General features: G+C 42.0%; 1 protein-coding gene across 5 annotated transcripts; it reads right to left on the bottom strand.

The window, feature by feature from the left end:
• cabp1b (calcium binding protein 1b) lies at positions 1-14378 on the bottom strand. Of its 5 annotated transcripts, none has more exons than XM_085358219.1 (8): positions 13668-14378; positions 4376-4543; positions 3465-3495; positions 3216-3359; positions 2469-2578; positions 2299-2373; positions 2113-2185; positions 1-26 (listed from the first exon to the last, which is right to left on the bottom strand). In XM_085358219.1, exons 1-8 carry the CDS (start codon positions 14376-14378, stop codon positions 1-3), a joined length of 1338 nt encoding a protein of 445 aa, XP_085214345.1. The 5 variants fall into 5 exon arrangements, with proteins under 5 accessions (XP_085214345.1, XP_085214347.1, XP_085214346.1 ...); XM_085358221.1 differs by lacking the exon at positions 13668-14378 and adding an exon at positions 7086-7136; XM_085358220.1 differs by lacking the exon at positions 4376-4543.
• Positions 14379-14673: the final 295 nt, after the last annotated feature.

Raw genomic sequence — 14673 nt, forward strand, 5'->3', positions numbered from 1 at the left:
TCACCGAGACATCATCCGCACAAATTCTGAAAATTAAACAAAGGAGAGATTATTCACACAGTGCAGGGACCTCCTGTGGTGGCCAAAACAGAGCAGAACTACGGTATGGTTGTTGGAGATACTGGAGCACAAGCTGACCTTGCTCAGTAGCAGCAGAATATGAGAAAGCCTGTATTTGCTTCAAAGTGCTGAATATATTTATATTGCTTCCAAAAAAAATGTCTTAATGATATCGCCAGAGATCGTGTGCTGCTAAATGAGCATGACTTGATCTCTAGGCCATGCATTAACTTGGGTATTATTACTGCCAATCTATCTCTGTCAACAAAGAAAATATGCAAGTTAAATAGTCAATGACACATCGGCTCATGAGTTTACGTAAGAGAAACTCGGTTTTTGCCCTTTATTTTGTACTGATGATGTCATGGGGCTAATAATATGTTAGTCTGAAGATAGTTGGGTAAATTTTGGGCTCAAACAAGATAATGATCACTGGATTTCACACAGCTATGTTTAGCATTTCTGTGCTTTTTAGCTCATTGTTTTGGCTACACAGACTAGCACTTTGATTTTTCTTCCTCTAAAAGCTGAATGAGAGGAACCCTTGAAGGTCTTTTTTTTTAACTGAGTGGTTTCTTGTATATTTCATGACCTTCTTTACAAGATATGTCTTTATTGATATATACTGAGGTGTCAAAACTGGTGTATACAGGTGATACCTTTAAACTTTATGGAATAACAAACTGCTGTGAGCCACTCTCACATCTCCAGTAGCATTGTTTCCAGATGCAGCAGGCAGCTGTTTTCAGTGGTAAAGCGCCAAATGCTAGCCACAACACTGAGATGATGGAGCGTTAAGCAACTAAACAGACAGTATTTGTTATGTCTCCAGATTTATTCCCTGATCTCCGTTTGGTTCTTACGTGTAGTTATGGTTTAGGTTTTGATTTTTCATTTATTTTAAAGTGTGATAAGCCTCCAGCTTTTTGTTATTTGTGGAGTTATTAGTCAGGTATGCACGTTCTGTGTGTCCGTGTTTTACTGTGGCTGTTGCCCAGCTCCGTGATTAGCCTTGTGTATATAAATAGTCCTGTGTCCCCTTTCCTTTGCCGAGTTGTGTGTTATCACATGGTATTTATTTTTTCTTGCGTTTCGACTTGTTTGGCACTTTGCAACAGCCAAAATAAGTCCTTGTTTATTAGAGTTCTGCCTCTCTGAGCTTTGTGTTTGTGTCCAGTACACGTCACATTTACCCTTGATATCAGTTTGCTGTGCTATATTAAAAGCTTAAAAAAAAGCTATAAAGTTCCCAGTAAAAGACAAAAAAATCAATTAAAGTTTAATAAAGATATCAAAAAGCAAAACTACACATCAGGTTGAATCAGTCTGCAGGTGTTACCAGGGCTTATAAAAGTCATAATCGCTGATCCACTTGCATGCACACGATATTAAATAAGTACTGGATACATACTAATACTACAGGATCCTAAAACAGAGCTGAACTTGAGGTTTCAAGTAGATCTGAGTAGACCCCAATTCATACCGTCTATGAGAGCAATTTCTAAACCTCATTTCTTTTTCTACCCAATTATATTTGCTTCCATATCTATTTTTAGCTTTAAAACAATTACCGAGGCACTCGAGCGCATAACCAAGTGCTGAGTATTCATATTTATTCTCTCGTCAGCCTCATTAGCAACCTGATGGTTCTCTCCTGCCTCACATCTTCTTGTACGTTCTTTTCTGATCTTCACCCAAAAACCTGAAATTATGTATCTCTAAGTTTAGTAACACTGCTGAGAACAGCAAAACAGCCTTAAATTTTCATCCCCGGCATCCTGCTGTATACATCTTTCTCTCTGTGGGTAATCTATGAGGTGACATAAACCTTTGGCAAGGAGATTATCTGAGACAGACCTACTGCTTCATCCCCTCACCTCACTCTCAGCATGGTATTGGTATATAAGGCAGACACATAGTGGGATTTTGCTTATATGTGAAATAGCTGTGTGCGTGTGTGTTTCAGAGATAGACTGAAGGTTGAGAGAGAAGGACAAAAGCAGAAAAAAAGGTTATACTGTGTTCCCAGACATACTTCACAGTATTTTCTACCTTCAAAGTCTACACGTCCATCTCCGTTGATGTCAATGTCTCGCAGTATTTCCTCCAGTTCTCTGTGTCCAACCTAGAAAAGTCAGGTTGGTGTGATAGTGTGAGCTTCTGTGGCACAAAGGTTTAAAAGCAGACAGGCTGGACAGTGATGGATGGAAAGCTACAGGCACGAGAGCAGCTCTGTACCTGCTGTCCCAGAAGTTTTTTCATGGCCTCTCTGAGTTCTGCAGTGCTAATCTCGCCGTCACCATTAGTATCGAACTGAAAATGGGAAATAAACACATTACTAAAAACAAAAAATATTTATTGGTATTAAATGAAAATATAGCATTGAAAAAAATCCCGCCTTTCCTTACCTCTTTGAAGGCATCCCTCAGCTCCTTCACCCCTATCATGTCTGCTGTTTCAGCCAGAAGTTTGGGCCCCATGAGTTCAACAAAGTCTTCAAAGTCAACATGTCCTCCCACTGACGGATAAAATGTCAGCTTTTATGAGCAAAAACTGGCAGAATTTTGTTTTCTTCATTTCAACATTATCATATGAATAGTAATGGTGAAGAGTAAACTCTAATTTTAAAGGGTCAGTTTACCCCAAAATCCTGGCAGCTAGCACTATTTATCAATCTTCAATGTTCTGATTGGCCGTAAAGCTGCTTATTTTACCTTTAATATAGCGGTATTAGATGGCAATATGTAGTGATGACCAGAGACCAAGGAAGTGGGAATTTCATGAGTTAAAATGTCCTGATTCTTTTTGTGAAGAACACTAGGATGTCAAATGGCAACCTTTTAAACTTCCAAATAAAGGTTTGGGTAATCCGGTTGTGGCTGTGCAAATCTTGTAGCCAGAACACACAAGCTGAGTGTCACGTTCAGTTTGCATCCACCATAAGGTAAGTGCATTTGGTTCCTTTACATAAAAGAGAAGACTGATATCTCTACAGCCAATCTCTCCAAAACTGGGCGGCTCTTATCAGAACAATCTAGATGGATAAGCAGCGCTACAGGATAAAAGAAGTGAATGCATATTAGGGAGAAATCTCTCTTTCAATTTTTATGCATATTTGGCAATGAATCAAGCACACAGGCACACTTCTAACTTACAGTTCATGTTGATCTGCTGGCTCAGTTCTATTAGCTCCATCTCTGTTGGCATGTATCCCATAGTTCTCATGCAGTTCCCCAGGTCTTTACAGCCAATGAACCCATCTTTGTCTTTGTCAAACTCCTTGAAGGCCTCGCGCAGCTCTGAGACCAAATGAAATTAAGTGTAAATGTGACAAAGATGTGTTGAAAACTACTTCAGAATACTGTAAAATTCACTCTTTATTTTTTACTAACAACATAGCATACCATCCATTTCTTCTGGCCTCAGCTCTCGATCCTGTGGAGGATCATATTGCAAGTTAGTACCCAAACACTGCTGATATCTTAAAAAATCAGGCCAATTCCCAGCACACAAAATGACACTGTAAAAAAGTAAATTGGCAACCACAGTGCCACAGAGTGCCACGAGCTTTCAGTTTTCACTCCAGCTATAGAGAGAAAGAAATTATTAGTGGGATCACACAGTTAATAAAACATTGAGTCTTCTATTTATAATTAGGCAGTGGGATCAAAGTGAAATACCAGAAACAAAATGTATGGCCTTTGTTGCAGCAGAAAAGAATCAGAACCATTTACTGTGTCTTTAGAACGAATGTGTGCGCAATGAGTGAAAATTGTTAGTATTTAGGGTAAATACAGAGACTAAAGGAAGATGTTAATACAAAATAATATGTGTCAGTCCATTGAATTAGAATAACTAGTCTCGACCACTGTATCCTTTAAGAAGTCCCATATGAGAGCTCATCATCAGAAGAGTCGTCCGCACTGAGGATTTCAGCATTGCTCCTGGCTTTAATAACAAGACCTTGAGTCGTGTTGTCAGCTGCTGGGAATAGATGAAGAGAAATAATCACCATGTGAGTAGCATTTCTGCCGCTGCCATAACCTGTCCTAATAATCCTCCATCCAGCTACAAAATGCATCCATCCTCATGCATAACAGATGCTCACATGCCCTTTCAGCATTCAACTTAAATTATCCAACAAAAAAAACCCATCTTCTAAGCCCGACCACTCTTCAATACATGCAGGAAGTGCTGACATTACAGTAGAAGGTGATTGCTACACACATGGGATTTGGTTGTTGTGCATGTACTGCATTGTGTGCTATAATCTCTCTTGGCATGCATGCACATGATATTTTCTGGACTTACGTACAGCCTGCCGGCTCTCAGCGAAGCCCTTGCGTAGAAAGATGCATGCAGGCCCCAGTATGTTGTGCATGTTGGCTCCATTCTGGGCCAGGGCTACTAGTGGCTCAAGATAGGCCCCCCCAGATCCCCCCTCCTCACAGGATTGCACTGCTTTGTAGTTCTTCTTCTGGTCCTGAAGAAGCATCCGGTGGGTAGCCGGATATGGATGAAGAGGCAAAGACAGGGGTAGAGAGTGTGACTCAGTTTGTTGAGGTATTGTTTCAACAAGGAGCCAACATGGAGATGGGAAGGAGGGAGGGTTCAGAGGAGGATCATAGATGACAGACATATGTCTGTCAGTCATTGGAAAGTGTGGAGTCAGGTGAGTCATGACAGAGGAAAGGATCTCAGTGACAGATAAGTGGGTGTAAAATATAGTGACAGAGCAACTGATGCCATCTACGTATAAATCCATCCGGCAAAAACCATCCTGCACAGCAGAACACTGCAGAGCAGGATGCAGGCCTCTTTTCATGTCACAAAGCAATAGCCTAATGTAAATAGTGCCTATCATTTTTTAATGGTCCTCACAGGTTATTGTGATCATTTTGATTCATTACACAATGTGGTTTGACTTGAGTAGCTTTGGCCATTGTTTCCAGTGATTACGATAACACTGCACTCACCACAATTGCTGAGATGTGGGGAAACAACAAGTCCAACTCCACACACTGGTCACACTTAACTCTGATATCAGTTTTTTTGCTCTACAGGGATGAATTGTAATAATAATAATAATAGTAGTAGAAAGCAGTTGCATGATTGCTCCCCAGATCTTATCACAGAAAATGGAGGGTGCAATATTATCTAAGCAATGGCCAGAACTAACAAAATAAGACCCAAGCTCTACTAAAATCAAAGAATTTCTTAATATTTTTTTTCTACAAGAGTGCTTGTGCTTTGGACTGACACAATTTATTTTTAGATTGCAAATCTGTAAGCAGTAGTACGGTTTTCTTTTAGTTCAGCACGAGGTCAAATAAGGGCATTTAGAGTGTTATAGTGAGTCCATGCAAGTCAGCTACAGCACTATTGCTGGGATTGTTACTTAAAATTACCCAGAAGTGGCTAGTTTTCTGTTTTTTTGTTTTGTTTTTGGGGGGGTTGTGCACATTATAAAACAGTTTTCCTGAAGGTGATGCTGACGTTCAGCCAGCCATTTAATTATAATCACCAATTAGCCAATCAACCAGGGGGCGAATGTTGTTCTCTCACATCAGTCATTGTGATTACCGAGAGGGCTACAAGTTAATTAAAACAGTTTTTCTAAGCCAAATAAGGTCCAGAAGGTCCAGCTGCAGACCAACACAGCTCAGATTGCTATTTAAAAAACAGAGTCTAATGTGCATTTTGGTCAAGATGAGATTAACTAATTTTAATGCACCAATATCTCTTATAAAACATGTCACATTGATCTAGTTTTGAATTACTGCACTTTAACATCCAACTCAATGCAGGAATTTAAAGCTAAAAGGTAGAGAAGTAGACATTATATCACAACGAGTTACCAGCGGACCATTTTGCTGTTGTTTGAAATCTTTCTGACATGAATTTGTACAACGTTCAAATGCTTTATACTGTCAGCACAAGACATCTGCATGCATATGCAATGAAAAATTAATATGCATGCTTGTGCAATATGCACAAACACACACTATTATGCGCTCTACAAATGACCTTCACACTCCATCTGTTACCATGCCAGTCGTCCTGCCAGTTCGTGCATTCCTACAGTTTTCACCACAGGAGCGGATGCCCACTGGGTAATCTGACCAAGTGATGCATGGAGCGGGGCTGTCTGTGGCTATATCGTGCCAGAAAAGTACTATGAACACATGCGCTAGCTTTTATATAACTAAAAAAGAAAATACACGTACACACGCACACACACGCACATACAAGACCAAAGAAAAATCTGAGAGGTTGTCAAAGAAACGCTGAAGTCAAGCAAGAACTTCTTCAGCACTCCAACCAATTTTTGCACAGATGGCATCAACAGTTGCTTGGCATATTGTTCTTCCTCAAGGATGTGCAGCTGGCGCAATAAAGGAAATTCTATTCGTGGGTCTGTCTCCCTGCTACACTGACGGTCTATTCAAGCATACGCTGATACGTGAAAGATGTAATCCAAAATTAGATGTATTAATAAGCCCAAAGACTCTGAGCCAGTGAAAACAGCACACCTGTTTGCAACATTTCCACTGCCTGATCGCATCCTGCAGGTGCTGTTCAACAAGGTAGCATCTTCACCTGGCTGATAAGGTGGTGTGCAGCCTGACTGACCTTAAGTGATGTGATCCTAATTCACAGATGCAGTCGACAGGTCAACCGAGAGGACTGACCAGCCCCTTGAACCTCTATGTGAATACATGCACTGATAAGGAAAGAGAAATCTTTCTGAAGTCCTTAAAAATGTCAACGTGTAAATGCAGACTGAGTTTTAAAGATCAAAACTAAAAGCTCCTGACTTGGCTAAAAGTACATAAGAGACGAGCTTTAATCTTAAATTATTCTGCTGTTATTCTCCACACAGCCTGAATGTAAAATATCTAACAGTACGCCAGCTCAGTCAGTGCAGATCCAGTCAACTAGCCATCGGTCAGGTTGGGGACAAACCATTAGAAAAACATGCACCAGGATGGAGGAGAATCAAGGAGAATGAAAAACCTCAAAGCGGACCTTACCTTCTTGGTGAAAATTTTAAGCGACTTTACAGAGTTGCCCATTGCAAAAACAAACAAACCAAAAAAAAAAAAAAATCTTCCTGTCTTATGTTTTCTCTCTAACTGTGGCTGTGTTAGTGAGCCTGCATGTAAGTGCACGTGTATGCATGTGTGTTTGCAAGTGTTTCCAGGCATGCATGGGAATAAGAGTGATTAGAAAGCGAAAGAGGGTTCAGTGGGTCATTGACTAATAAAGGAAGACATTTGGGAGAAGGCAGGGAGAAGAGCAGGGATATAATAGGAGGTACGAGGGGAATAGGACGGAGAGGAGTGTGCAGGGAGGACCTGGAGGCAAGGACACTGGAACGAGGGGGAGGGACACTGAGACAAAGGGAGGGAAATATGTAAACAAGAATGACGGACAGGTCAGAAAAAACACAAAGATGCGCGAAAGAGAGGAAGCATGCATGTAATCAGCTCGAGATGCAAATGCCAGAAGTAGAAAAGAAAGACTGCTTATTCATTCTATCCTCTCTCCTACTGTGTCTTCCCTCCCTCTACCCTTTCTCTCTTCTCTCTCTGTCTCTGTTATCTCTCTCCCTCTCTCTCTCTTCTCTCTCTGTCCGTCAGTCTGTCTCATGCTCTTTTCCCCCTCAATTGCTCCCCCAAGTCCTGCTCACCCCACAGTTCTAAACCATCTATACGAATGTGACAGAAGAAGCTCGTTCGGACAAGCATATTACCTTCCCCTGAGCAAGATGCTGGAGACACTAATCCAAACATGCACACACGCACATGCACACACAGACACATCTCTCTCTCTCCCTCTCTCTCTCTCTCACTCGTACACACGCTCGATTAGACACTCTTGGATGTGGGGCTGTGGAGCTAAAAATATAACACACGCTCTCTCTTCCCCCCTATTCCCACCACTCTACCCCCAGCATCCATCCCTGCTCTCTCTCCCTCTCCCCGTATGTGTCGACCACACACATACACACAAAGACGTAGAAGCATCACAAAGTCACGTTAAGCTTGAAGGGCTCGGATTCAGATCAAAGCTAAAATGTGCAAGAAATGACACATGGATTCTGAACCACCGCGCTGGAGGATTCAAATCAGTGTGTGCAAATGCAAACACACACAGACGGAAAATAAATGCTCTCTCTCAGCCTCACACACACACACACACACACACACACACACACACACACACACACACACACACACACACACACACACACACACACACACAAGCATACATTTGTTGTCAGGCACAATGACCAAAAATGTGGCTTTCTAAAAATGAAGCCTCTGTAAAAACAGTAGTGAAAAGGATAATGCATGCAAATGCAAATGTGGGCTAATTGACTGATCAACACTTTGTCCTACTAGGCTTCACATTTAAAGTAAATGCTGTACCTTTTATTCCAGGGTGCAATAAAAACTTAACAAACAAAAATATGAGCTTAAAGTTAATTCACTCATTTCATTTTGTCTCACTATATGTGTTTCCATACCATTTTGCATTTACTCGTTAGTTATTATTGACCTCTGGTTCTCTTCCACAGTGTTTCTTTTGTCCCGTCTTCCTCCCCTCACCCCTAACAGCTCACGGGAGATGGCCGCCCCTCCCTGAGCCTGGTTCTGCCGGAGGTGTCTACCTCTTAAAAGGGAGTTATTCCTTCCCACTGTCACCAAGTGCTTAGGGGGGCCATCTAATTGTTAGTGTGTCCTCTATTTTTTGTAGCATCTTTACCTTAAAATATAAAGTGCCTTAAAGGGACTATTGTTGTGATTTGGTGATACATACTGTACATATATTGCATGACTTTAAAATGCACAGCGTGTTTATTGCAGGAGTTTTAAGTGAGAATTCAGACATGTTCTTATTGACATGTCCCTCTTAAGTAAAAGCCCTTCCCTCTGAGGCATATTTTAAGGTATGTAAACAAGTTCTGCCTTAAACATTTATTATTTATGACCAGTTTGGGTTTTTTGCATATGATAAAATGAATGATTATTTCTTACAACCAAGCTGTTGTTTGATAGAAAATCTAATTATGTTGGTAATGTTTAAAAAGAAAACTGAGGAGAAGCTTTTAGGATTTTGGTAGTCGTCATTTTATGCAGGAAAAGTTCTTCTTTCTGTCATAAACATCCACCTAGTGGTAACTTAACAGTCGGTTGCTGCGGCACTGACGTGCATCAATATTTCCCCCTCCTGTCCGACCTTGTCTATTCACTGATGTTCTAATAAACACATTCACGCCCAAGTTGCTTCACATCTATCTCCCATTCAATATCTGAGCGGCTCCTCTGCGTTGTTCCTTGGGTGATTCATCCAGCCTCTCACCACAGGCTCATTGTGAACTTCAGAACACATCAGACGTCAGACACAGGAGCCGTCAGCTCTTATAATGTCACACCGTAGTGTGCACGGGCATGAGATCCATCCCTCTCTCTCTCTTTTTGCTGTATCCTTTCCCTTTTCCATCATACTCACTCTCGGATACTTTACCCACTAAGAAGCATGTCATTTACTTTCGTTGATATTAGTATCAGATGGTTATGGGGTGACCATTTCTCAAGAGTCTACATACGCGCACAAGGCAGGAATCTAAATCAAACAGGAATATTAATCGTTTCCTTTGCGATTTATTTGAGATTTGAGGTCAAACATAATCCTGTTTCATCCATCCTCGGCCATCAGCTGTGTTAAATGAGCTGAGAGAAGTAGGAGGGTGAGGGAGGGGACTGATGCAATAATAAGCTCACATGAGTTCACCAGCCGTTGTCCTCTAAAGCCACCGAGTTAATATTACACAAACAAGGAGACTGTGACCACAGAATTCATGTGGTTTGTTTGTGAGTTCGTCATCAAAGGACATCCGAGCGGTGAAAAGACACGCAGTGCGCACTTGCGTCATCTTCTTGTGTTTGGGTTGAGACGTCACAGTTTTTATCCTGCAGCTGATTCATTCATTGGAGTCAGATTATAGTCAGTATTTAAGTATTTTTCTTTCAAACATCTGCTTTTATGTGAGAGGAGTTAAACATCCAGTGTGTCAGCAGGGGAAAAATATTCATGTGTCTTTTTATTGCATGTCAGTTATTGCTGATTTTTTTTTTTCTCTCCCTCTGAATCATTTATCCCTTCTAGTCTGTCTCGCAGTCTCTCACACTGATTTTCCCTTTCAGCCTCAGGTCTGCATCAATATTTAGCATCATCACATGGGCACACATGCACTCACACACACACACACTTCATAATGTAGCATGTGCATGTGTGTGCACGGGCCTCTAATCCTCATCTCAAAAAAGGGGTTTACCTCCTTCTTGGAGATATAAATATACCTACCATATGTCTAAAAATAGCTTTGTATGTTCTAGATATGTTCTTCTTATTTTCACCCTGATCTTTCTCCTCATATTACTCATTTGTGCTCCCCCCCTCCTTTTATCCCCTCTCAAACGTCACTATGACCCAGGTCAAAAAAGGAAAAAGGAAAAAGGAAAGGAAGAGAAGGAAACATCAGTGCGTGCGAGTACAAGACGAGTAACAGGAAGTGGACTTAATCTGTGTTTTAAGACCTTTTCCTTAGATTGTCTTTTCAGGTGGGAGCGAGGAAGTGAGAGGTGATGAGCGTTTACTGGTATAACAATCATCAGGTCTGCCAGTAAAGGCGCTCACTATTCCTATTTTACATCCTTTGTCCCCCTCATTTATGCGATTCCTCCCCGCTCCCTTCACTTTCTTTTCCGGCCCTTTCGCTTCTCCTGGCTCCCTGATGTGACATTCTCCCCCCACTCCACCCCCTCTATCCCTCACCCGCACACTGGCAGCTCAAAAACCTTGGTACAAATGATACTTGCTCCCTCTGCTGGTCAATGCACATCTTTCAACTATTATTTTAGAAAAAAAATAAGAGATTTCTCTTCATAATAATTTCTCATCACACATCTTTCAATAACAGTTCTCTACTACATTTCCACATTTCCTGCGAGAGTGTGCAGAACAAGGTCACAAAAACCGAGAGCTGTAGTTGGACTTTTAAAATAGAAACAAATTTTCTACTGGGACGTAAAAGTGCTCTGTCCTCGATCAAGGTGTCCTTTTAAACCCGAATGGTTCAAAGGCCAGAATGTGCTGGGATAATGGGAGCTAATTACGGTGCATGGATGCTCTAAGGATAGAAAATTTGAGTGAATCACAGTGCCACAATCTCCCTATAACAAACAATCGGCAAAATGCAAGCGGCAAAACACATTTGTCCTTATTCTAACCCCCACACTTGCCTCTGTGGTCATCGTGAGTCATCATGATTCACGTATTAAAATGTGAATTTTAAGATGACGGCTTGAAAAAACATTCACCGTCTTTCTCAATCAGGAAGCGCACTTGCAGAAGCCTGAATATTTTTGCCAAGACAAAACAAAAAGTAATAAAAAGAGGAAAAAAACACCCTGCCCTCCTCCAGTCTCTCATAATCAGGTCTTGTTGGGCTATTTTTAGCCTTCTCTACATGCAGCGAGTGTGTTCTGTTAGGATTGTGTGCAGATCTTGATGTTACATAAGAAAATATGAAAAGAAAGAGTTTGCAGGGAGTTTAATGCCTCATTGCTGGACCCGGTGTCAAGCTGCCACATCCCGATTTAAGAAGTACTAAAGGGCATACTATGACGATTGTGTTGTCAAATAAATGAAACAGCTTAGGTAAGACGCTGAGCAGGTGCAAAAGAAGAAATAAATAAATAAGAAAGCATGCCTGCATAAGCCTTCTCAGCTTTCTTCACTTTTTGTCCTCACACATGCATCATTCGCTTGCTGACTCCCTCACACAAACACTGATGCACACAGACTCACAACTAGCTCGCGTCCACTCACAAATTCATTTTAGCTTTTGACGGCCGTGTTTGGTATGACTGAACTTCCGGGCGATATCACAAAACAAAGCACTTTGAGAATTTGATTATTTTCGTCCAAAATCAGAATTAATTACAGTAGGTTTGCTGGTTTGGTAAGCCTGCATTTTCAAATTACATTTGTAGCTTTTTATACTTTTTCTAGCTTTCACAAATGTAATTCTTCCTCACTGTTCCCCTGAATCAAAAATCTGAATTTTTCCCATGTGGGATCTAGGCAGAAAATATCAGATCTCCTTATTCTATGCACATCAGCAGCTCTGGAGACTTTATATAGCACACCGCTGGATGGATTTTGCCTCACTGGAACCCCTAAGACTGATTGAAGCTCTGGCCTGGATTGAGGAGTTATTTCTAGAACACATTAGCACACTGAGAGGTAATTGTCTCCTCTTTAGCTTTTTATCATCCAAAGATGATGAAGAAGGATTTTAAGTGAAATGAGAAAAAAAAGATGGGGTGGAGGGGGTTGAAAAATCTCATGTGCAGCTTCCTGATCTGTCTGAGTAACAGGAGGAATTTGGCACCCTTTGTAGAAAACTAGTTTATTTGGAAGTGAACAGGTGGTGAAGTGATGCAGCCTGCATTTGTCACTCACCACGTTATTGGCAAATGTTACGAATGATATCTCTACAAACGCTTCACTTACCGTTGTGTGTGTGCGTGAGACACACGGGCTCTCATCACTGAAACATTTTCCACACAGGGGGGTAAGCTGATCCCCCTGCTGTCACTCAGGTGACAGCAACAATGAAAGTGACTGCATTCATATCGGGATGCATGAAAGACTACAGAGAGCGTGAAAGTAATGGACACCCAAAACAAACAGGAGCCAGATTCGGACTGAAAAGATGCATTCATTTTTAATCTGCCCAGAACGGGTGACACCCTGTCAGTCCAGCCTCACCTTCATCTCACCTGTGAAACCTGCTGCTGAATTTCAGCAGCTCTTATGAAAAGCATGTATGCTGCAGTTAATGGACCAAACCTTTGCAGCAACGAACAGGAACCCACAAGTAAAAAGCTGAATATCTAATGAGCAATATTTATTTTATTCATTTAGGATTGTTTTATTTATGTCCTTTTATACTGAAAGATCTGCTTTGACCCTGAATTGGATAAGAAAAAGACAATGGATGGATGGATGGATGGATGGATGGATGGATGGACTTTCAAAACATTTTCTTTTTTATCTGTGAATGGAGATGGTCTGAATGTGATGTCCACACAGAACATGAAGATCCAGTAGTGCAATCCAGTAAGGACCTCAAAGTGAGCAAGCCGCATCACTTTGTAAATAGACGCAATTTTGATCTTTGTGGGGGAATAACAACGTTTTTCTCTTTAGTGCAAATAATTAAAAAAAAAACAAAAAAAAAAAACGAGTGTTCCAGTTTCTTCTGGTTAATGAGTCTGCTTTTTTTTTTTATTCATGCTGCTACTGAGCAGTAATACAGCTTGATATTTTGCCCTTTGCATTATGCTACAACAAAACTCTGCAGACTTAATGTCGAAACAAGACATTGTTTAATTTAACTTAAAAAGATTTAGAAAACTTAAAGAAGGTCAATCTATAAATTAATTATGACATTCAATTTTTCCCACTTTGATCAACTTTCGAACACTTTCGAAGTTTAAATGTTCTCCCCTCCCCACAAACCTCCTTACCTGCCCAAAAACTGATTTCACTATTGGATGAAGACTGGAGTCATACTCAGAGGATGCTGCGTTTAGTCTTTTGGTTTTGCGGCTGGCCGCTGGCCGGACAGGTGCGCTTGTCGCAGGTGGGTCTGAGCTGAGGCTGGGTGATGACCCGGTGACGACTCTCTCGCTGGACTCGAAGAAGAAAGCTGCATCGTCCTGGTGTTTTGGATAAGATGGGGTTGGTGAGGTTCTCCTGTCGTGTCTGGATCCGACCTGCGGATGCACAGCGGGAGGCACCTCACCTCGAGTGGAGTCGTGGTGGTGATGATGATGATGATGATGATGAGACTGTTTGGATCTCGAGGACCCGATGTGCTGTTTCTGATGCCTGTTCATCCTGTGCCCCACATCCTCCTGAGTGTATTCTTCATCATCTTCATCATCAGCCAGGGTGGTCGGCTGCCGGTGAGTATGACTTTTCGGCGTCCGATGATGGTCACTTAAATGTCGAGAGTCGGCATGTCTTGGTTGGCAGAGAGGTCTCCGCACACTGGTCTCGCAGTCTTCCCTCCAGACCGCGTCCTCGCTGCCTCCAGCTCCGGCGGGATGATTGTGGTGAGAGCGCTGGCTCCTGTGACCGTGGGGACCGCGATCCCCGTGGGCAGACCTGCGGTGGGGCCCCGATGTTCTAAGAAGAGAGGTGGTCGACTCGCTTTTGGGAAGAGATGAGCTCATCGTCCGCGCTCGTTTGACAGGCGAAGTGAAGCTGAGGAAGGATGAAGGTCAAGCAAAGGAAAAGAAGGCAGTCCTCCGCCACGTGCAGGTGTTCAGCCTCAGACGGTGGGACCCCGCTCTTTAATCCACATCCACGCGCTCGATCAACACTTGACAGAGCGCAGAGAGGAAGTTGGAGCACCTGAGCGAGAGAGTGGCAGCAGAAAAATGTAGAAGTTGAGCTCTGTCAGCTAGCCGGTCAGTCACGGGGGCTCCGCTAAGTTTGGATGACAGCACTGTGTTGCGCTGCCGCGTG

Source organism: Diplotaxodon limnothrissa, linkage group LG7 (genome assembly GCF_057381915.1).
Source record: "Diplotaxodon limnothrissa isolate DT_005_m linkage group LG7, D_limnothrissa_male_GT1.1, whole genome shotgun sequence".
NCBI classification, from domain to species: domain Eukaryota; kingdom Metazoa; phylum Chordata; class Actinopteri; order Cichliformes; family Cichlidae; genus Diplotaxodon; species Diplotaxodon limnothrissa.